The following is a 23,373-nucleotide window of genomic DNA, read 5'->3' as shown; positions in this document are numbered from 1 at the left end:
TCCCAGTGACTAGCTGTGCCAAGCTTATAGAGACATACCCCAAGAGACTTGCAGCTGTAATAGCTGCAAAAGGTGGCTCTACAATGTATTGACTTTGGGGGGGGAGGAATAGTTATGCACGCTCAAGTTTTCTATATATTTTTTTGTCTTATTTCTTGTTTGTTTCACAAGGAAAAATATTTTGCATCTTCAAAGTAGTAGGCATGTTGTGTAAATCAAATGACACAAACCCCCCAAAAATATATTTTAATTCCAGGTTGAAAGGCAACAAAATAAGAAAAATGCCAAGGAGGGTGAATACTTTCGCAAGCCAGGAGAGGGGAGGGGGGGTCTACTAAGCTAAATGAAACCTTTTAAGAAGGTCATACCAAGGATAATTTTGATATTTGATTTAGAATTTTAAGACCCCTTGATGTATAAGTATATAAGAAAGATCAGCAAACATTTACAAAAATGTTTTATGTCTTTAACCCCTTATTTTTGTCACTAAAAACACATTACATTTTTTCAAGTGGTACCGGGGGACCTTCAGATGAGTCTTGTGAGGCCTGTGAGCATCCTAGAGCTTGTACAGTACCAGTCAAAAGTTTGGACACACCTACTCATTCAAGGTTTTTTAAAACTATTTTCTACATTGTAGAATAATAGTGAAGACATCAACATTATGAAATAACACATACTGTATGGAATCATGTAGTAACCAAAAAAGTGCTAAACAAATCAAAATATATTTATATTTGAGATTCTTCGCTTTGATGACAGCTTTGCACACTCTTGGCATTCTCTCAACCAGCTTAATGAGGAATGATTTTCCAACAGTCTTGAAGGAGTTCCCAAATATGCTCATCCAACTCATCCCAAACCATCTCAATTGGGTTGAGGTTGGGTGATTGTGGAGGCCAGGTCATCTGATGCAGCAGTCCAGCACTCTCCCTCTTGGTCAAATAGCCCTTACACAGCCTGGAGGTGTGTTTTGGGTCATTGTCCCGTTGGGATGGCGTATCGTTGCAGAATGCTGTGGTAGCCATGCTGGTTAAGTGTGCCTTGAATTCTAAATAAATCACTGACAGTGTCACCAGCAAAGCACCCCCACACATCACACCTCCTCCTCCATGCTTTACGGTGGGAACAACACATGTGAAGATCATCTGTTTACCTACTCTGCATCTCAAAGACACGGCGGTTGGAACCAAAAATAAAACATTTGGACTCATCAGACCAAAGGACAGATTTACACCAGTCTAATGTCCATTGCTCATGTTTCTTGGCCCAAGCAAGACTCTTCTTATTGCTGTCCTTTAGCAGTGGGTTCTTTGCAGCAATTCAACCAGGCCTGATTCACGCAGTCTCCTCTGAACAGTTGATGTTGAGCTGTGTCTGTTACTTGAACTCTGTGCTCTGTGAAGCATTTATTTGGGCTGCAATCTAAGGTGCAATTAACTCTAATGAACTTACCCTCTGCAGCATAGGTAACTCTGGGCCTTCCTTTCCTGTGGCGGTCCTCATGAGAGCCAGTTTCATCATAGCGCTTGATGGTTTTTGCGACTGCACTGGAAGAAACTTTCAAAGTTCTTGAAATATTCTGTATTGACGGACTCTCTAAAAGAGAGAGTGAATGTGGACCAGCATACCAGCGTGATTATCACCTCAGGTTAGGGCCCAGTACTGAAGAGGAAAGGATGTTTCATATTGTGTGGACTGGAGTATCAACTTCCTCGTAACTGGAGCCTCACTTCACAAGAACTTGGGAATCTTGCCTGTTTCTGGAAATGTATGACTTTATTATTCTGATTCAAGTCATCAGGAAAGGTATTATTAAAGAGGGAAGCGGCAGCTTCCTAATTTTGTGCTTTGGGGACCGGCAGAATGTGACTGGCAGAATGGGTGTTCTATGTGGAGGATGAGGGTTGCAGTAGGTATCTCAGATTGGGTGGAGTGAGGCCTAATAGCGTTTTATAAATAAGCATCAACCAGTTGGTCTTGCTTCACGTATACAGAGATGGACCGTTTACAGAGAAGTATAGAGTGCATTGATGTGTCCTACAAGGAGCATTGGTGGCAAATCTGACGGACGAATAGTTAAGAACATCTGGCCCCTCAAGAGCACCCTTACCTGCCGATCTATAAATTACATCTACCTAATCTAGCATGGGTAGGATGGTAATCTGAATTAGGGTTAGTTTGGCATCTGGGGTGAAAGAATAGCGATTACGATAGAGGAAACCAAGTCTATACTCCCAAGTTCTTGTATGAGGTGAGGGGGGCATTCTTCTTACCGAACCACATGACCTTTGTTTTGGAGGTGTTCAGAACAAGGTTAAGATACAGAAGATGAAACTGAAGGCTGTTGGGTCAGTTACCCTGCTTGACAACACATAGGCTCTATAGGCTAGATGCCATACATATTCTTCCTCTAGACATAAACAACCTGGTCCAGATATCCAACAATCACTTTTCCACTCTGTCTTTATTTCTCTGCCAATCTGCTTCTGTCTGTCTGGCCTGATAATGATCCCCTGGAGATTAACATAAACAAGTCAGTGGTGGTTACCAGTGAAATCACTGTTTTGGCATATCATATCCAATGTTCTTCCAAACAGTGCTAAATATACAATCACAACGTAGCCTACTAAAAAGTACTGTTTATCGGGGGGCGCACAATTGGTTTGGCCGGGGTAGGCCGTCATTGTAAATAAGAATTTGTTCTTAACTGACTTGCCTAGTTAAATAAAGTTTCAATAAATAAAATAAAATATAATTTGTGTAGACAGAATTTAGAATTAATCTATATACTGTAAGCACAAACTCAGAACACATAGTATTGATATATTGCAGTTAATAGCACACATAAACATAGACAGACTCAAATATAAACTCCCCTGAACTGCGTGCGACCATTGTTTTCACAGCTTCCAGCACCCCCTGTTGCAGTGGGTTGTGAGGCTACATTCCTGCGGCATATTTCTCCTGACCCCTCAGGCTATCAGCTCTTTATGCCTGCACTCCAGCAGGGTTCCAGCTATCCCCTGCTACTGGACCCCAATGTCTGCTTCTGAAGTTTGGGCAACAAAAACCCCAGTAGTATTTGCACAGTAGCATAAACATTAGACATGGGGGCAGGCAGCAAACAAATGCATAAACGTTCAACATGCTGGTTTGAATCTAGCCTTCCCCTGCCATTCAAAGATGGCGTCTCAATAGTGTAGTCTCCCACTTAAGACCACTCTTGGCAGCTGTGCTCTTAATCTTGGCCTCAGACAATGATCTCGGGGGAGACAGATGTCAATGTATATCATAGATCATTGTCTTCTGACAGGTGGCGTCATTCTAATGTGAATCACAGCATTTACTCAGTGATGAGCAGCCAGAAAGCTCCAGCATAAGCCTCACTCAAGCCACACTCCATTGAACCAAAGTGCCATTGTGGAAACAGTGTGAGGATTTCCATTTGAAATAAGACAGACTTGGCTCCTTGTAGCCTGCTGTGCTGTGCCCAGTATCAGGGTATCACCCTCTCCATTACTACAACAAGCCTTGTGGTGAAAGGCGGTAGGAAGAGAGAGCTGCCACGCTAAACATATTTTGAGGCAGCTGGTTTCCTTAAAGTCATATTGGATGTATACAACATGATCTGATGGCTATCTCATGTCAACATGGTCTAACCTATCTAGAACGCTCCTCTGATCAGAGAATCCCCAGAGACACCTTTCTTACATGCTAACTGTATGAGCAAGATGGAAAGCCATCTGTTGTCAAGTCAACGGGAGATGCTGTTTGTGTGTAAATGACAGGTACAGAGATTGAAAAGGGATAGGTTAAGTGAGTTGGCTTCTAAAGAGCTTTTTGTTTGACTCAGTTCTCTGTACCGGTAAGGAAAACATGATGGTGCTGCCAGGAAGATCAGACTGATTTTTTAACCAATATACACAGACTATACCAAACATTAGGAAAATCTTAATATTGAGTTGCACCCTCCCCTTTAGCACTCAGAACAGCATGGATTCTACAAGGTGTCGAAAGCGTTCCATAGGGAAGCTAGCCCATGTTGACTCCAATGCTTCCCATAGTTGTGTCAAGTTGGTTGGATGTCCTTTGGCGGATGGACCAATATGATATCTGTGGCAGTTCTTTTATTTCTTTTTTATTTACCCCCTTTTCTCCCCAATTTTATGGTATCCAATTGGTAGTTACAGTATTGTCCCAACGCTGCAACCCCTGTACGGACTCAGAAGAGGCGAAACACAACCCAGAAACACAACCCAGCCAAGCCGCACTGCTTCTTGAAACAATACCCGCTTAACCTGGAAGCCAGCCACACCAATGTGTAGGAGGAAACACCGTACACCTGGCGACTGTGTCAGCGTGCATTGCGCTCGGCCCAACACAGGAGTCACTAGTGCACGATGGGACAAGATCATCCCTGCCGGCCAAACCCTCCCCTAACCCGGACAGCGCTGGGCCAATTGTGCTCCGCCCCAATGGTCTTCCGGTCACGGCCAGCTGCGACAGAGCCTTGACTCGAACCAGGATCTCTAGTGGCACAGCTAGCACTGCGATGCAGTGCCTTAGACCAGTGCGCCACTCGGGTGCCCTTGCGTTGCAGTTCTTGACACAAACCGGTGCATCTGGCACCTACTACCATACCCTGTTCAAAGGCACTTAAATAATGTGTCTTCACACTTTGAATGGCACACATACACAATCCTTGTCTAAATTCTCTCAAGGCTTAAAAATCCTTCATCTACACTGATTGAAGTGGATTTAACAAGTGACATCCATAAGGGATCATAGCCTTCACCTGTATTCACATGGTCAGTTTATGTCCTGAAAAGAGCAGGTGTTCATAATGTTTTGTATACTAAGTGTATGCTACCTTGTACACACACACACACACACACACACACACACACACACACACACACACACACACACACACACACACACACACACACACACACACACACACACACACACAAACAGACACAAACAACAACTTCTCTCCAAATTGTGTCAGATGCAAAGCAAAGCTTGTAGTATTGTATGAACATGGTGTTAGAAAGACCAGGCCAAACATAAACTCTTCATAATGCACCTGGAGAAAACTCTGGGCATAACCTAGACATTCTCATCAGGCCTTCCTCCCAAATCTAATTTTCAGGGGCAGGCAGCATGCCAGATGCTTTGCTCTGGAAGTGTGCTAACTCACCCCAGTCTGGTCCCTGCTACAAGCTGAACTCTGACTCCTTTTCTGTCCATAAGTATACAAAAAGGCCCGCCACCGCTTACCTAGGCCTCGTCGGTGTCCCAACCCATAAGGCAAGCCATTATTCCAACACAAATACCTGAGACCCAAAGGAACAGGAGTTTCTGATTATCACACATCATACGTTACAGGACATAATCGCTTGTGTTTTCTTCTTGGCAGCCTGTAATCTTCAGTGGGAAAGGAAGTATTTTTCTCCTCATTCTTTTTTTACCGACAAGAATATGGCAGAGCCGGCTGGACCACAGAATGGGCTGTGCCAAATCTCAGGAGGAGATACCAGCTCAAGGAGAGACAGAGAGGGAGAGTGACGCAGCTCAAGGTTGATGCATAAACGTGTAGCCTATTTAAGTGGTCGTGGGGTATTTGGGTAACACTACTTAAAGCCAACTGGTTGTTTAAGTTTTTGACTTGAAAACATGAGATAAAATAAAAGAAACTGATAGAATTAGCTATTTTTATGTACTGCATGTTTTCAGACTAAGCACTTTATTATTCATTCCTTGACTATTACAGATCTGTATATCTATAAAGGCCTACATACAGTTGAAGTCGGAAGTTTACATACACTTAGGTTGAAGTCATTAAAACTAATTTTTTCAACCACTCGCATTTCTTGTTAGCAAACCATAGTTTTGGCAAGTCGGTTAGGACATCTACTTTGTGCATGACACAAGTAATTTTTTGCATGGTTTGCAGACAGATTATTTCACTTATCACAATTCCAGTTGGTCAGAAGTTTACATACACTAAGTTGACTGTGCCTTTAAACAGCTTGGAAAATTCCAGAAAATGATGTCATGGCTTTAGAAGCTTCTGATAGGCTAATTGACATAATTTGAGTAAATTGGTGTACCTGTGGCCTACCTTTGAAGGCCTACCTTCAAACTCAGTGCCTCTTTGCTTGACATCATGAGAAAATCAAAATAAATAATTGAAGATCTCCACAAGTCTGGTTCATCCTTGGGAGCAATTTCCAAACGCCTGAAGGTATCACGTTCATCTTTACAAACTATAGTACGCAAGTATAAACACGATGGGACCACGCAGCCGTCATACCGCTCAGGAAAGAGACGCGTTCTGTCTCCTAGAGATGAACGTACTTTAGTGCGAAAAGTGCAAATCAATCCCAGAACAACAGCAAAGGACCTTGTGAAGATGCTGGAGGAAACAGCTACAAAAGTATCTATATCCACAGTAAAACGAGTCCGATATCGGCATAACCTGAAAAGCTGCTCAGAAAGGAAGAAGCCACTGCTCCAAAACATCCAGAAAAAAGCCAGACTGTGGTTTGCAACTGCACATGGGGACAAAGATCAAACTTTTTGGAGAAATGTCCTCTGGTCTGAGGAAACAAAAATATAACTGTTTGGCCATAATGACCATTGTTATGTTTGAAGGAAAAGGGGGAGGCTTGCAAGCTGAAAAACACCATCCCAACCGTGAAGCACAGGGGTGGCAGCATCATGATGTGGGGGTGCTTTGCTGCAGGAGGGACTGGTGCACTTCACAAAATAGATGGCATCTTGAGGCAATAAAATAATGTTGATATATTGAAGCAACATCTCAAGACATCAGTCAGGAAGTTAAAGCTTGGTCGCAAATGGGTCTTCCAAATGGACAATGACCCCAAGCATACATTCAAAGTTGTGGCAAAATGGTTTAAGGACAACAAAGTCAAGGTATTGGAGTGGCCATCACAAAGCCCTGACCTCAATCCTATAGAAAATTTGTGGGCAGAACTGAAAAAGCGTGTACGAGCAAGGAGGCGTGTGTGAGCAAGGAGGCCTACAAACCTGACTCAGTTACACCAGCTCTGTCAGTAGGAATGGGCCAAATTTCACCCAACTTATTGTGGGAAGCTTGTGGAAGGCTACCCGAAACATTTGACCCAAGTTAAACAATTTAAAGGCAATGCTAAAAAAAACTAATTGAGTGTATGTAAACTTCTGACCCACTGGGAATGTGATGAAATAAATAAAATATGAAATAAATCATTCTCTCTACTATTATTCTGGCATTTCACATTCTTTAAATAAAGTGGTGATCCTAACTGACCTAAGACAGGGAATTTTTACTAGGATTAAATGTCAGGATTTATGAAAAACTGAGTTTAAATGTATTTGGCTAAGGTGTATGTAAACTTCCAACTTCAACTGTATCACTAAACACTATTTGCTTGAGGAAATGTTAAAGATAGCACGATTAAGATTAGACAGAGCAGTTACCAATGTTTCTACATTTTGGTCTCTACAACACATAGGACATAGGAAAAAGCCCCACAGAGAAGGGAAATTACAGACAAGTAGAGAAACAAGACAAAAACATCCTGTGAAAAGGCTCTATCTGAAATAAGAGCTGGAATGCCCCCCAGAAAAAAAATACTATTTCTTGTTATTCAACCCATTAACCTTTAACGTTGCGAGCGGAGTGGGAAGGTTACAAGGGGAGTCCTATCTCGGCATAGGATGTTTTCACAGGCCGTCTCTAACATGCACCTCTCCCATGCTGAGGCAGTGTTTTCACTGCACTTTGCAATGTGCCATGCTCCCACCCTGGAATCAGCCTAACCCATCACTGGACAGCAGAGTGCCATGAAGCAGAGGCAGCTATATGGGAATCAATGCTTATCATGGTGGTAAATGAATGCAGTAATTCTAATGTACGAACATAAAAAGCGGGTCAACTGTGGGTCAAGAAGGTTGTAGAGATCTATGAAAACCTTCATAGATCACTTAAAGCTTGACAAATCTCCATGTTATAGACATTACACTACAACTTCACTTCTACAGTATTACTTGAATCAAAGTGGGGACTCACCTGCAGCTCAGGATCCCTCTTCATCATCTCCAGGATGAGGTAGCAGCCAATGGAGTGGCCCACCAGGACCAGGCGAGAGTCCCTGGGAACGTGCTCCGTGAGGAAGGCCAGCTTGTGCTCTATCTGCCCGTTCAAACCAAACACGTCCCCCGCTGCCATCACTGTTGGGTCTGCAAAGATCAAGGTTCATCATTAGTATTCAGTATTACATCAGTATGACATTCTATTTCACCATCACCCAAATCATTCTGATCAAGGACATGAGCCAGCATCATTCATCAATGTCTCTGTACACAAGATAGTCTTTATTTACATTTGGCACATGGATCACCCCAACATAGGCCCAGGGACATCATGTTACGGTAATGTTCACTGTTTCATTCACTGATGTCTTCTCATTAGTAGTACTCAGGACCCTTTGACAACAAAATTAAAACAAGAAAATCCAAAGGGCAATCGAAGTTAGGAAGTACTCTAGAAACATCTTGATTTCATTTCTGTAATCTTTTTGGAAAGATATTTAACGATATTTTATCATATAATGCTGTAAATCTAGTGAGAGAACAAAACTTTGAAGGAAGCGGTTAACAATTCCCTACCTGTGCAAAGCAGTCAAATCCAAGACAATGTTATGATTAGAGGGTATGAGAAAAGGAGATGGAGAGATGATGAAAGAGAAGGTAAGAAAGACCGAAAGGAAGAATACAAAGTGTCTATGGTGATTTAGCGGGCGGGAAAAGACAAATTCAAAATGAATTTCATAACGAAAAAAATCAATCCGCATAAAATTGAACATAATTGGTGAGGGACTTGATGTTTGATTCTTTCAGAGTGGAATTTGGAGCAGCCGTACAGACAGCATAAGGATCGGATGGGGAAGGTTGTGGGGGTTGGGGATATGCTTACTGTATAATGGAAAAAACAAAATGAGTGCAAATTGTGATTAATGGATCAATAAAGAATAACATATGGCAAAGACAAATTCCCCCACACAACATAATGATCCTCTTGGCAAGAGAAAGAACATCCCAGGCTGGGGCGGCCCGTTAAGCGATTAAAGCCTTCTCACAAATGTGCAATAAATGTGTGCTGCATTTTTTCTTCTAGGGAAAAGGTAACTGATTTCCTATGTGTCAAAAGAAACCTAACTTGTGGTGTTACTGATTGCAACATGGGAGGTGTAGGCTCTTTTTTTTTGGTACTCTCTCCTCTGTAATTGGGTGTGGTTGCACCATTAATGAAGCTGACGAGGATACGGAGAAAGAGATGAGAAGGAGATTAGCAACAGCCTAGGTCCTGTACTGTGCATACTTCCTCTCAGAATACAAACTTCCTTCTCAAAAGGGTTGTGAAGCTGGGTTCAACATCTGTACCACAGTGGTAGCCCACACTTGTCGACCTTGCATCAAAAACGAGCGATCAAGAAACAAGATAAAGTGAAGGTTGTCTTGAAATTATTTGATCCGATTGAAAAGCTGGGCATCAGACCAAAATTTCATAAAGTGGTGGTAAACAAAAAGGTTTAAGTCATTATTGCACATTTCTACTGCTTTGTGCCATTTGTCTCCAACACTTATTTAAAAAGATATGCTCAAACAATCAACCAACCAATATCCATGGCAAAAATCACATGGAGTTGTAGACGTGACCGACGATAGCGGTGGGAGCATAATTGGAATCAGAAAGTCTCCATAAAAACCTCTCGTGATATTAGACCTTGGCTGGTGTAGCATTTTTGGGGGGGATTACATTTTCTGAATGCGTGTTTTAGTACTCTGGACATTAATAGTGTGCAATTTAGCCATATCAAAGTGAGAAAGTTGCTGGTGAAAAGTAGCGTTGCAAACTCATTCTGACAAAATGAATGAGATCTGAGGCCCCTGGAGGATCCCGTGACCCAGGAATGGATTATTGATGCTGGCACAGGGAGAATGTTCCCTGTGTTTGCATTAACAGATATTTTTACAGTCATCAAAACCATCAAGTAAAACTTGCCTTGCCACAGGAACACTTCTACCACTGGAAGATTTGGAATAGAACCTTTAATGCTGCACTTTTTTTTACTCTTGTTTGTTTTTCCAAAACTGGAAAACTTTTTTTCAACTTCATCAAGTATGCATTAGCTGTTAATAATAATAACTGCCAGTCTTTAATTTGCACAAGTCACTGGAAAGTCAGAGGAGGCCCAATCAATGCTGTATGGGTTTCTCTGTATCGGCGAGGCCTTTCCTTGGACGTCCCAGAGGTTTTAGAAGCTGCTGCTCTACGATGCCACCCTATCCCTTAGCAAACTGAATGCTCTTTGACGAGTTGTAAATCAATGGCAAGCATTCAAGGGGTTGACCAGGGTGGTAAATCCCCAAAGGCTTGGATTGAAGCCACAAGAAGAGAGGTGAAAAGGAAGCTGATATGTCAGACATGTTTGTGTTTCCATGTTGGATGTGGGTAATAGTCGAGTGGATATGGAAAGTGCCATCCTAAGAATGAACACCTAGTTAGTAATGCTGGAATAATACTGCATGATAACCACATGAGCGTGCAGGTCTAGCCTGGCTATCATAGCCACAAGCAGATAAATTATTTAGTAGTATTTACAGTAAATCCTAATCATAGTGAGCAGATTTCCTTGGATGAGGGCATCTCACCAAATGGAAAGACATGATGAAGGACTATTGAGATGAACACAGGACTTGCTGCTAGACAATTTGAGCCTTTCTCTGGTCTTAATCAGGGCCGTTGTTGAGGTTTTGGGATAAAAGATGAGTCCTTCCCTGCCCATCTTGAGATAGGGCTGCTGCTCATTGTCACCCCCTAGAACACCAGGCTGAACAGAGTGGTTTTCATTTATTCTCTCTGATGATCGGATGACATGCTACGAATTGGCAGGGTTGTCTGATTTTATTTTTACTGTATCTATTGACTATCTCCAGACTTTGCCTTGTGTGTTCCATGAATCATTTATGAGTTGGAAGTTTCGACAAGTGTGTGCCATGTGTTCACAATAAAAGAGGAACTGTTCAATGCTTCACTTTGTTACATGAATGTCTATTTAATCTAGACCAACTCTACCAAACCTCTGGAAAATACTAAGTATTACATCATTATTTCTCATTATAATAAAATATATATATATTGTGTCATGACCATAATCATCTGACATCTGCAAATTCAACATTGGAATCTATATGGTCAAAATAGGTTGTCTGATTACGTGACTTTGTCATGTCTGTCTCCAGACTTTTGAGCTACGTAAAGAGAGGCCTGGAAATCAAGACTTCCGTCAAGTTATCATCAGAACTCACGCTAGTTATCGCACATCCAAATGAGTCTACCTACCAGGGTACACTTTGACAGAATGTTAACTTACACCTACACACTTATCTGTCCTTTACAAACCCTCAAGATGGATATATTTGTCCTTTGTCCTTCTCAAGGTGGACAGATCCAAACTGTATCGTCCAATGTATCTCATGAGCCCTCAGAGAAGGGATTTAACTTACTACATGTGAGGGCTTGGTAATGTCTTTCCCATGTATCAGGCACAATAAAAACGTCCTCACTGCTTTATGAATGAATATTACAGGGCTCATATGGTGGTGCTGGCTAGAGAGGGAGAGGGAGAGGCCCCTTGGCTCAGGCTAACTCGTCCAGCTCAGCTAACATTCCTCTTCTCCTGCGCCATCCTTAACATCGTCTTTTGTATTGGAGAGTGAGCTAAAAAGGACCTGCCCATTTCAAAGCTAGCTAATCAGTCATTAGTGGTCAGGAGATGTACTGTTGATGTGAATAAGTGGAAGTGGATCATTGTGGATACACCAGCAATAAGGACTCATAGAAAGTCCAGCTGCACAAAGCACTCTCAATAAGAGATATGAATTAGTTATGTACCTTCAATCATGTCCATAGTATCAGGAGGCACACAGTGTCCAGCATGGCTCACTGCCCACACAGGGTAGCGCCGCCCCAATGTCTGGTGAAGCGTCTGCATGAAGGTCTTGTAGAAGCCAACCACACCTGGGTTACCTGCAAGTATGCCAAAAACACTATAAACATCATAAAGTGCTCTGCAAATGTAACACCACATGATAAAAACTAGGGTTGTAGCGATTCACAAATTCACAAGTTGGGGCGGCAGGTAGCCTAGTGGTTAGAGCGTTGGACTAGTAACCGAAAGGTTGCAAGATTGAATCCCCAAGCTGACAAGGTAAAAATCTGTTGTTTTGCCCCTGAACAAGGCAGTTAACCCACATTTCCTAGGCTGTCTTTGAAAATAAGAATTTGTTCTTAACTGACTTGCCTAGTTAAATAAAGATAAAATACACAACAACAAAAAAGATACGAATGCATCTGTCTGTGGACCACAAACCGCAGTGTTGGATACATAGGCTACCTTGCCCTCCCCTAATCTGATAGTGGTAGCGGGTTGGTAGATGCCTAGTCTCCATTATGGCTCAGATCAGGTGCCTACAGTACATACATAATTACTTACACACAAACCGCACACACACACACACACACAAGTCAGCTCAGAGGCTCAGCTCATGAGCTACAACAGCAGCAGATTTTTATTTAGAATGGAAAATGAATGTATTTATGAAACAAATGTTAGTGCATCAAATCGTATCGCACAGAATCACTTTGATTCATTCTCTAATCAAACCGAATTGTTTTATACTCAAACATATCATTCCTGTATTGTATCAGAGCCCATGTCTCCAGATATGAATCAAATCCTCTTGAAAGGGAAAGATGCACATCCATAACAAAAACATAAACTACACTTTATGGAGGTAGGCTACATGACTAAATGCTATAAAACAAACCATATAAAACATATATTGACAGCCAACCGTACCAACTTCTTAGTATGTTAATCATTTTCTTCTCTACTCTTGAAGATGTCACGCATGACAACAAAGTGTTGGCCATGTAATGGTGGTCATTCCCTGGCCTTTGCCATCAATCTCATCAGCCCTCATACAGCAGCATGTCATAGGTAGCACTGTCAGCTCAGCTGCTAGCTAGGAACTTTATTTAGCTCATGGTACTGATGTCTTTACACAGAACAAAGAGGGACTTTTATTCCATAGGTAAAAAAAGAGAGTTTATCCTGGGTGGGGGTTTATTTCGGACTATCAGGGTGCGATAAAAGTGTAAAGAAAACTGTATAGCAGCTGCTAAAGAACAATGGCTACTCTGTGTGGTCTGTCTTTTTTTGTCCAACAGGACAAATGTTCGTCAATGTTTTGTATAGTGCTTGTTTGAGTTGCTTGTAGGCATATATATGGTATTTTGATGTATACTGTAAGCGTGAGTGCGTATCATCCATATGTGTGTTAACTGCATTATTTTGGAATCTTTGTTATGATGATTTTGCCTGTATGTGTCATTTCATGAGCGTTCAATGTATAACTGCCCCCGTGAGAGGGTGCTGAGAGAGAGAGCCACAGATGCAATCTTTGGAAGAACACTCCCATTAGGAGTGTTACAACAATACATAGACATTCATCGTTCAATAACATGCCACATTTAGGCTAAAGCATGTGGAACAATTAGCTAAAGCAATCTAACACTTTGGATAAAATTCACCTGGATGATTTGTTTGTTAAAATGGTGTTGAGTTGTTTGTTGGTAGGATAGTTCTTATGCCACTGTTAAAAATGTAATGTTGGAAAATTTCTTGGTGGGAGAAAATACAGTCAATGAGTGAACACATTGCTTCTGTTACATTCATTTTTGTCTATTATCCCCAAAATACATCCAATTAGTTTTATGAATATTGGGTGTGTATAAAACACATAATAAATAACTGGCAACACGCAGACCCCATACTTTTTCCCCTGGTATGTCCTCAGGACGAAGTAAAGCCATTGCAACACACAGATGTGAATCTAGATGTTTTTGTATTTAAGAGCTCTACAGTTTTGGATTTGAACCCACATGTATTGCATTCTGAAAGCAGCTAACCACATGCTCCCATCAAGCTAACAAGCTAATAAGTAACAATCACACATAGTTAATATCAGCAAAATAATTAACTTGTTTTATTTTGCCTGGCAGAAGGACTTGGATTCCTTGTGAAAGCTGATGCAATCTTGAAACCATCCTAAACATTTAGGATATGAGTTCAACTCTATTCTTCTAAGGTGGGGGACGGCAACCATAAAGTACATGGACCTACCATGGATGAGACTTGTGGGAAATAATGATAAACAGTGGTTTGAGGGTGAGGGATATGGGATAAAACCTGTAGTCGGAGTCTGAACTCTAACTACAGTGGGCCCCAAGTTCAGAACACTTGCCGCAGGTCTCGGTAGTGTTTTCATATTTTCATTCACATATCCTGAGTCATTAATCAAGAGCCAAATGCAGCTGAAGATGTTGCACAACACTTTGTGTGAGAGCAAGCAAGCTTCTCTGCTGAGCCGAGTGTACAAAAATAATTATGGGAGGCAAATAGACTTAGAAGAGTACAGATATAGTCTTCAGAAATAATTAATACCCCTAGACTTATTCCACATTTTGTGTTACAGCCTGAATTCAAAATGGATTAAATAAATAAAAATCTCACCCATCTACACACACCATAATGACAAAGTGAAAACATGTTTTTAGACATGTCGGTAAATTTATTGAAAATTAAATGTAGAAATATCTCATTTACAGTGCCTTGCGAAAGTATTTGGCCCCCTTGAACTTTGCGACCTTTTGCCACATTTCAGGCTTCAAACATAAAGATATAAAACTGTATTTTTTTGTGAAGAATCAACAACAAGTGGGACACAATCATGAAGTGGAATGACATTTATTGGATATTTCAAACTTTTTTAACAAATCAAAAACTGAAAAATTGGGCGTGCAAAATTATTCAGCTCCCTTAAGTTAATACTTTGTTTGGCCACCTTTTGCTGCGATTACAGCTGTAAGTCGCTTGGGGTATGTCTCTATCAGTTTTGCACATCGAGAGACTGACATTTTTTCCCATTCCTCCTTGCAAAATAGCTCGAGCTCAGTGAGGTTGGATGGAGAGCATTTGTGAACAGCAGTTTTCAGTTCTTTCCACAGATTCTCGATTGGATTCAGGTCTGGACTTTGACTTGGCCATTCTAACACCTGAATGTGTTTATTTTTGAACCATTCCATTGTAGATTTTGCTTTATGTTTTGGATCATTGTCTTGTTGGAAGAGAAATCTCCGTACCAGTCTCAGGTCTTTTGCAGACTCCATCAGGTTTTCTTCCAGAATGGTCCTGTATTTGGCTCCATCCATCTTCCCATCAATTTTAGCCATCTTCCCTGTCCCTGCTGAAGAAAAGCAGGCCCAAACCATGATGCTGCCACCACCATGTTTGACAGTGGGGATGGTGTGTTCAGGGTGATGAGCTGTGTTGCTTTTACGCCAAACATAACGTTTTGCATTGTTGCCAAAAAGTTCTTCCACATGTTTGGTGTGTCTCCCAGGTGGCTTGTGGCAAACTTTAAACAACACTTTTTATGGATATCTTTAAGAAATGGCTTTCTTCTTGCCACTCTTCCATAAAGGCCAGATTTGTGCAATATACAACTGATTGTTGTCCTATGGACAGAGTCTCCCACCTCAGCTGTAGATCTCTGCAGTTCATCCAGAGTGATCATGGGCCTCTTGGCTGCATCTCTGATCAGTCTTCTCCTTGTATGAGCTGAAAGTTTAGAGGGACGGCCAGGTCTTGGTAGATTTGCAGCGGTCTGATACTCCTTCCATTTCAATATTATCGCTTGCACAGTGCTCCTTGGGATGTTTAAAGCTTGGGAAATATTTTTTAAACTTCTTCACAACAGTATCTCGGACCTGCCTGGTGTGTTCCTTGTTCTTCATGATGCTCTCTGCGCTTTTAACGGACCTCTGAGACTATCACAGTGCAGGTGCATTTATACGGAGACTTGATTACACACAGGTGGATTGTATTTATCATCATTAGTCATTTAGGTCAACATTGGATCATTCAGAGATCCTCACTGAACTTCTGGAGAGAGTTTGCTGCACTGAAAGTAAAGGGGCTGATTAATTTCGCACGCCCAATCTTTCAGTTTTTGATTTGTTAAAAAAGTTTGAAATATCCAATAAATGTCGTTCCACTTCATGATTGTGTCCCACTTGTTGTTGATTCTTCACAAAAAATACAGTTTTATATCTTTATGTTTGAAGCCTGAAATGTGGCAAAAGGTCGCAAAGTTCAAGGGGGCCGAATACTTTCGCAAGGCACTGTACTTTCGCAAGGCACTGTAAGTTCACACCCCTGAGTCAATAATTTGTAGAAGCACCTTTGACAGCAATTTCAGCTGCATGTCTTTCTGGGTAAGTCACTAAGAGCTTTCCACACCTGAATTGTGCAACATTTGCCCATTATTATTTTCAAAATTCTTCAAACTTTTTCAAATTGGTTGCTAATCACTGCTAGACAACCATTTTAAGATGTTGCCATAGATTTTTTTTCAAGCAGATTTAGGTCAAAACTTTAACTTACCCACTCAGGAACATTCACTGTCTTCTTGGTAAGCAACTTGGCCTTGTGTTTTATGTTATTGTCCTGCTGAAAGGTGAATTCATCTCCCAGTGTCTGGTGGTAATCAGACGGAACCAAATTTTCCTCTAGGATTTTTCCTGTGCTTACCTCCATTCCGTTTCTTTTTTATCCGGGAGGTGCCCTTCTTTGCAAGGCATTGGAAAACCTCCCTGGTATTTGTGATTGAATCTGTGTTTGAAATTCACTGCTTGACTGAGGGACCTTACGGATAATTGTATGAGTGAGGTACAGAAATGAGGCAGTCATTCAAAAACCATGTTAAACACTATTATTGCACACAGAGAGTCCATGCAACTTATTATGTGACTTGCACACATTTTTTCTCCTGAATTTATTTAGGCTTGCCATAGCAAAGGGGCTGAATACTTATTGACTCAAGACATTTCAGCTTTCAATTTTTTATGAATTTGTAAAAAATTTGAAGAACCTAATTCCACTTTGACGTTAAGGGTATTGTGTGTGGGCCAGTGACAGAAAAGTTGTATTTAAGAAATTGTAAATTGAGGCTCTAACACAACAAAATGTTGAAAAAGTCAAGGGATGTGAATACTTTCTGAAGGCACTGTATTTATGAAGCACAAGTTATTAGAAAGACAATTCCCCCTATAAATAGTTCAGGGAGGTGGAAACGTATTCAGTCTTATTCATTTCATTGACATGAGTAAGCCTAGGTTATGATGATCAGTGAAAAAACAACTCATTTGAATCTCATGAAAGCTCTTGCCTCCACTGTAGTAGATTCAGTTAGAATGGACACCATCACTTTGTTTTGACCTTCTTGAATGTGAAATCCAACTTTCCCCTTTAACCGACCATGACAGATAAGGCCCCCTCTTTTCTCTCATCGCTGGGCAACCTTTCTCCATATCTGCCAGGCTCCCGCAGTTGAACATTGTGTTGACTCTCTCCTGCTCTCCACAAGCTGAGTAAACAGTCAACTCCCTCTTTCTCCCAGACAGTGGGGAGTGTGCAGGGGATGGGCTTTCCTTAAATGCAGCACCCTTTTCTAGACTCCATCCACAGCCCCTCCCAGCCTACTGATTAAATACATTTGTATGTTTTTATTCACGCTGGGTTTCCAAATCTCTCCCAGATGGCCCCAGACATGCTCAAGAAGCAGGTTTTCAGAAACCTAGCCCATACCAGAGATGTGCCATTGGAAATGACAGTGCTATTTTTGCTAGGCACCACAACAGACGCCCCCATTATCCCGCTTGTGGCTTGCACTCCCAAGAGAAGTAATGAAGGCCCCCTGAATCCCACTGTCACACAGCTTGAATAAGTTTGAACTCGGGGGAAGTGTAGAAAAGAAAACAGCTTTATACTGTAGCAGTCTGGGACCACACCTCAGACCGCGCTTTTGCAAAAAGTAGACAGGTACCCGAATCTGAACACATAATTGGGATGTGAACAGATGAACTTTCAACTGATTCTTGGTCTTTATGAACATAAGCTTCAGTATTTGTATGAGTTTTGGGCCCAACATCTGTCTCTATCAGCAAAGCTGAGTTTGGAATGTGAATCGCTGGAGGTTACATCTGTCTGGTGTTCACAGCCAATTGATGGACCAGGGGCGGATTACGTGGGTTCTATGTTGCGACGAGTGTACCTCTCACTCAAGAGAGGTCATGAAGGAGATTGCAGAAGTCCCCTTTTGTGAAAAAATAAGACAAAAACAAATGGATAGAACAAATGACATTAGTACACAATGTTAAGTCTGTGGGCTGAAAGAGAGACAGAGCACATAGTAAGAAACCTGAACTAACAATGGGTTACAAATGAGTTGATGGAGAGAGATGGCTGAGGTCTCACAGAATCATGACTCAGTGGTTGAGAGGGAAAAGCCTGAATACTTAACTCCACAATAAGACTCTTAAACACCTGAGTACTAAATGATCCATGACAGAGGTATTGAAGTAGTGGGAGCAAATAGGGTTTCCGATTGTTGTACTCAGGTACTGTAGGTAAAGCACAACAGCAGGACGAAATTCAGATGTCATTGTTTTCGATGAGACAGCGATGGGAAATTCTGACGAAGTTACACCATCTACCGCAACAGCAAAGGCCACACCAGATGTCGGCTAGCCATTAAACAAGTCATAACTAATTTAGACTACAATGAGGACTTCACAAGCACACTGTACCCATACCCACCTAATTGGGAAATGTAAAACTATTTTTGATTTCAGCAACTGGTACCAAAAATGTAACTGATACAATAAATATTACAGACTACAGGGAGATAAAGGATATACAGGGAGATGAAGGATAAGCAGCACGCTACTCTTCACTGGTTAGGCCATTCTTCATAGCTGTCTGTGACGACGCTGCACATTGCAGGCAAGGGGTCTTGACTTGACAGTCATCATTCACTCTCTCTTTATTACTAAATCTCCTCTCACACCCTGCTCTCTTGGGGTTCTCACAGATGGCCTTCTTAAAATGTATTTTCAATACATAATTCTAACTCTTGACAAAAAAAAGGGAGAGAAAAACTTGAAAGGGTGAGCAGCCAGTTAGTAATGTAATGTCTTACTACATATAAATAATATCTGTTTATTTAACCAGTCAGAGTGAACTACATGCTCCTTAAGTCTGCAGGGTCGACCCAGACAAATTATGAGGCTATAATGGTATTTCATTCAGCCTAAGGAAGAAGGTGTTTACTTTATAATGCTTTAAAGAGATCTGTGGGTCAAAGTATCAAATACCAGGGGAGGTCCTGCATCTGTTCAAACTGCAGACAATGGGTAGAGAGAGAGCTGTCAGGCTTGAATCCACACTTTAATATGTTTCCCTTCCCCAACTAGCACTGTGTGACAGTAACACCACTCCCTCTATAGGAGGAACGAAGCAGACAGCCTATAGAAGGAAAGAAAAGTCAGAAGTCTTCTTGATTAGGGAATAAGTTAGTAAGAGATTAAAGTTAGTAAAACAGTTATTTCATTATTATTATATGTTACATTGTTGGAAATATCCATTATTTAATCAAATATTATTTGTTTCTAATATATAATAACTCAATAAAAGTACATTCTTATTGTTTTAGTGTGTCTGTCGCTTTAAAGCTGCAATATGTAACTATTTGGGCGACCCGACCAAATTCACATAGACATGAGTTATAGATCTGTCATTCTCATTGAAAGCAAGTCTAAGAAGTGATACATCTGTTCTATGGGCACTATTTCTATGCTTCCCATTCTAAAGTTGAGTTTTTGCGTCTTTTACTTTCAGTTTTGTACACCAGCTACTGATATTTTTGGATTTGGAAAATATATTTCACAGCGGTTTAGATGGTACAATGACTCTACACTATACTTGCTTGCTTTGTCACATAAACTGAAATTATGCGATCAATTAAAATTTTAGCAACCAGGAAATGGTAGAGCAATTTCTGAATAGTGCACCTTTAACGGAATTCCCTGTTAGCCACAGTTCAGGTCCAAAATATATATATAGCAGACACTGGCAATTAGAGAGTGACACATGATGCACTATTAATGTAGTGACATACTGTAACTACCTTAATGTGAGACTGACTCATTACACAATAGGTATCTATTAGGCCTAATTCTTTAAATACAGATGTCTCGTGACCAAATGTATCAGTTTTTGAAGAGGACAACTCCTGAATCCCTCTAAGCTTGAGTAATTCAAGGAAAAGTCAAACCAACCCCTCCCAGTCTTTCCCACTTGTTATCTTTCCTCCCTTCTTCCCTCACCAGAAAGGGCGCTTTTCTAGTGCCTATAAATTTGGTCCTGCTGAGCTGAACACTGTGCAGACCTCCCTCCCTAGCGTCTTTGACCTCTCGGCTTGGTGCCAGAAGTACCGCAGCAATGACGTAGTCCCGCACCTGCAGTGCACTTAGAACTTCCACTGCACTTCCAAAGGTTGAGTTATACTTCCAAAAACACATTTGCCTTGTAGGCTTATTCTGCGAAAATCAAGCAGTTGAAGTTATCAATGAGCAGTGGTAAATCTTACACACCTTAAAATATGTATTTTAACTCACCTTAATCACGGTGGTATTACAGGGGCACAATTCAGACGTTTATCGAATAGTAACATGCCTGGTACTGCTAATAGCATTGTGGCATGTGGATTGAGGGCTAGCACTGGAATGTCAGCCCAAGTTATTGGTTTTGCTTTTTTCATACATTGCTGAAATATTTGGTGGAATGATTTTGGAATGTAACCTGGAGGTAACATTTGATTGCCATTCCCTCCCTTGATCTTGCTGACCTTTTTAACTCTCCTCCATCTGTTGAGAATGGAGGGATGCCTGGAGGGAGGGTGGAGGGATATATTGATGGAGGGTGGCCGATGAGGGTGGCCTGTGTATCAAGTAGGCTATCCTATCCATTTACCCTTTATTGATCCTCAGGAGGAAATCAAGACGTCAGAGGCTCACACACAACACAATCACACAGAATATAGAACATTCACCTACACATTACAAAACATATTAGGTGCTGGTATTAAAAGTTTTCAAACTTTTTACGAACAAATTTTCATGTAAACATTTTAAGGAATATACACTACATGACCAAAAGTAGGTGGATACCTGCTCGTCAAACCTATAATTCCAAAATCATGGGCATTAATATGGAGCTGGTCCCCCCTTTGCTGCTATAACAGCCTCCACTCATCTGGGAAGTCTTTCAACAAGATCAAAATCAAATGTTTTATTGGTTACATACCCATATTTAGCAGATGTTATTGCGGGTGCATGTTGGAATGCTTGTTGGATTTCGGAACATTATGTTAGAACAATGCTGAGGGGACTTGCTTCAATTCAGCCACAAGAGCATTAGTGAGGTCGGCACTGATGTTGGGCGATTAGGCCTTGTTCGCAGTCGGCGTTTCAATTCATCCCAAAGAAATTGAATGGGGTTCAGGTTAGGGTTCTGTATAGGCCAGTCAAGTTCTTCCACACCGATCTCAACAAACCATTGGACCTTGCATTGTGTACGCGGCATTGTCATGCTGAAACAGGAAAGGGATTTCCCCAAACTGTTGCCACAAAGATGGAAGCAAAGAATCGCCTAGAATGTCATTGTATGCTGTAGCATAAATATTTCCCTTCACTGGAACTAAGGGGTCTGAAAAACAGCCCCAGACCATTATTCCTCCTCCACCAAACTTTACAAATCAAATCAAATGTTATTGGTCACATACACATATTTAGCAGATGTTATTGCGGGTTTAGAGAAATGCTTGTGTTCCTAGCTCCAAAAGTGCAGTAATATCTAACAATTCACAACAATACACAAATCTAAAAGTAAAATAACGGAAAAAATAAATATATAAATATTAAGACTTGCAAAATCGGAGTGGCATTGACTAAAATACAGTAGAATAGAATAGTAGTATATACAGTTGAAGTCGGAAGTTTACATACACCTTAGCCAAATACATTCAAACACAGATTTTCACAATTCCTGACATTTAATCCTAGTAAAAATTCCCTGTCTTAGGTCAGTTAGGATCACCACTTTATTTTTAAAAATAATTGTATTTTAAAATGGCAGATTTCATGTCTTTCATCACATTCCCAAACGGTCAGAAGTTTACATACACTCAATTAGTTTTTGGTAGCATTGCCTTTAAATTGTTTAACCTGGGTCAAACGTGTCGGGTAGCCTTCCACAAGCTTCCCACAATAAGTTGGATGAATTTTGCCCAATTCCTCCTGACAGAGCTGGTGTAACTGAGTCAGGTTTGTAGGCCTCCTTGCTCGTACATGCTTTTTCAGTTCTGCCCACAAATTTTCTATAGAATTGAGGTCAGGGCTTTGTGATGGCCACACCAATACTTTGGAAGTATGCTTGGGGTCATTGTCCATTTGGAAGACCCATTTGCGACCAAGCTTTAACTTCCTGCCTGACTGATGTCTTGAGATGTTGCTTCAATAAATCAACATAATTTTCTTTCCTCATGATGCCATCTATTTTTTGAAGCGCACCAGTCCCTCCTGCAGTAAAGCACCCCCACAACATGATGCTGCCACCCCTGTGCTTCACGGTTGGGATGGTGTTCCTCGGGCTTGCAAGCCTCCCCCTTTTTCCTCCAAACATAACGATGGTCATTATGGCCAAACAGTTCCCAAAAGTAAGATGTTTGTCCCCATGTGCAGGTGAAAACCATAGTCTGGCTTTTTTATAGCGGTTTTGGAGCAGTGGCTTCTTCCTTGCTGAGCGACCTTTCAGGTTATGTCGATATAGGACTCGTTTTACTGTGGATATAGATACTTTGTACCTGTTTCCTCCAGCATCTTCACAAGGTCCTTTGCTGTTGTTCAGGGATTGATTTGTACTTTCCGCACCAAATAACATTCATCTCTAGGAGACAGAAAGCGTCTCCTTCCTGAGCGGTATGGTGGCTGCATGGTCCCATGTTGTTTATACTTGCATACTATTGTTTGTACAGATAAACGTGGTACCTTCAGGTGTTTGGAAATTGCTCCCAAGAATGAACCAGACTTGTGGAGGTCTACAATAATTTTTCTGAGGTCTTGGCTGATTTCTTTTGATTTTAGCATGATGTCAAGCAAAGAGGAACTGAGTTTGAAGGTAGGTTTGAAGGTTGAAATACATCCACAAGTACATCTCCAATTGACTCAAATGATGTCAATTAGCCTATCAGAAGCTTCTAAAGCCATGACATAATTTTCTGGAATTTTCCAAGCTGTTTAAAGGCAAAGTCAACTTAGTGTATGTGAACTTC

At 41.2% G+C, this 23,373-nt stretch overlaps 1 protein-coding gene across 1 annotated transcript in view; it reads right to left on the bottom strand.

Moving 5' to 3' along the window:
* Window positions 1–23,373, bottom strand: part of ldah (lipid droplet associated hydrolase) — a 73,938-nt gene that overhangs the window by 44,195 nt on the left and 6,370 nt on the right. Inside the window, exons 3-4 of the mRNA XM_021574123.3 lie at window positions 11,972–12,106; window positions 8,084–8,253 (exon numbers count right to left, since the gene is read on the bottom strand). Coding sequence (XP_021429798.1) covers window positions 8,084–8,253; window positions 11,972–12,106 — 305 coding nt within the window. The remainder of the gene's footprint in view (window positions 1–8,083; window positions 8,254–11,971; window positions 12,107–23,373) is intronic.

Source organism: Oncorhynchus mykiss, chromosome 19, assembly GCF_057628025.1.
Source record: "Oncorhynchus mykiss isolate SJ-2025 chromosome 19, ASM5762802v1, whole genome shotgun sequence".
Lineage (NCBI taxonomy): Eukaryota > Metazoa > Chordata > Actinopteri > Salmoniformes > Salmonidae > Oncorhynchus > Oncorhynchus mykiss.
The sequence above is the reverse complement of the archived record's forward strand: the minus strand, read 5'-3'. Positions and strand labels throughout refer to the sequence as shown.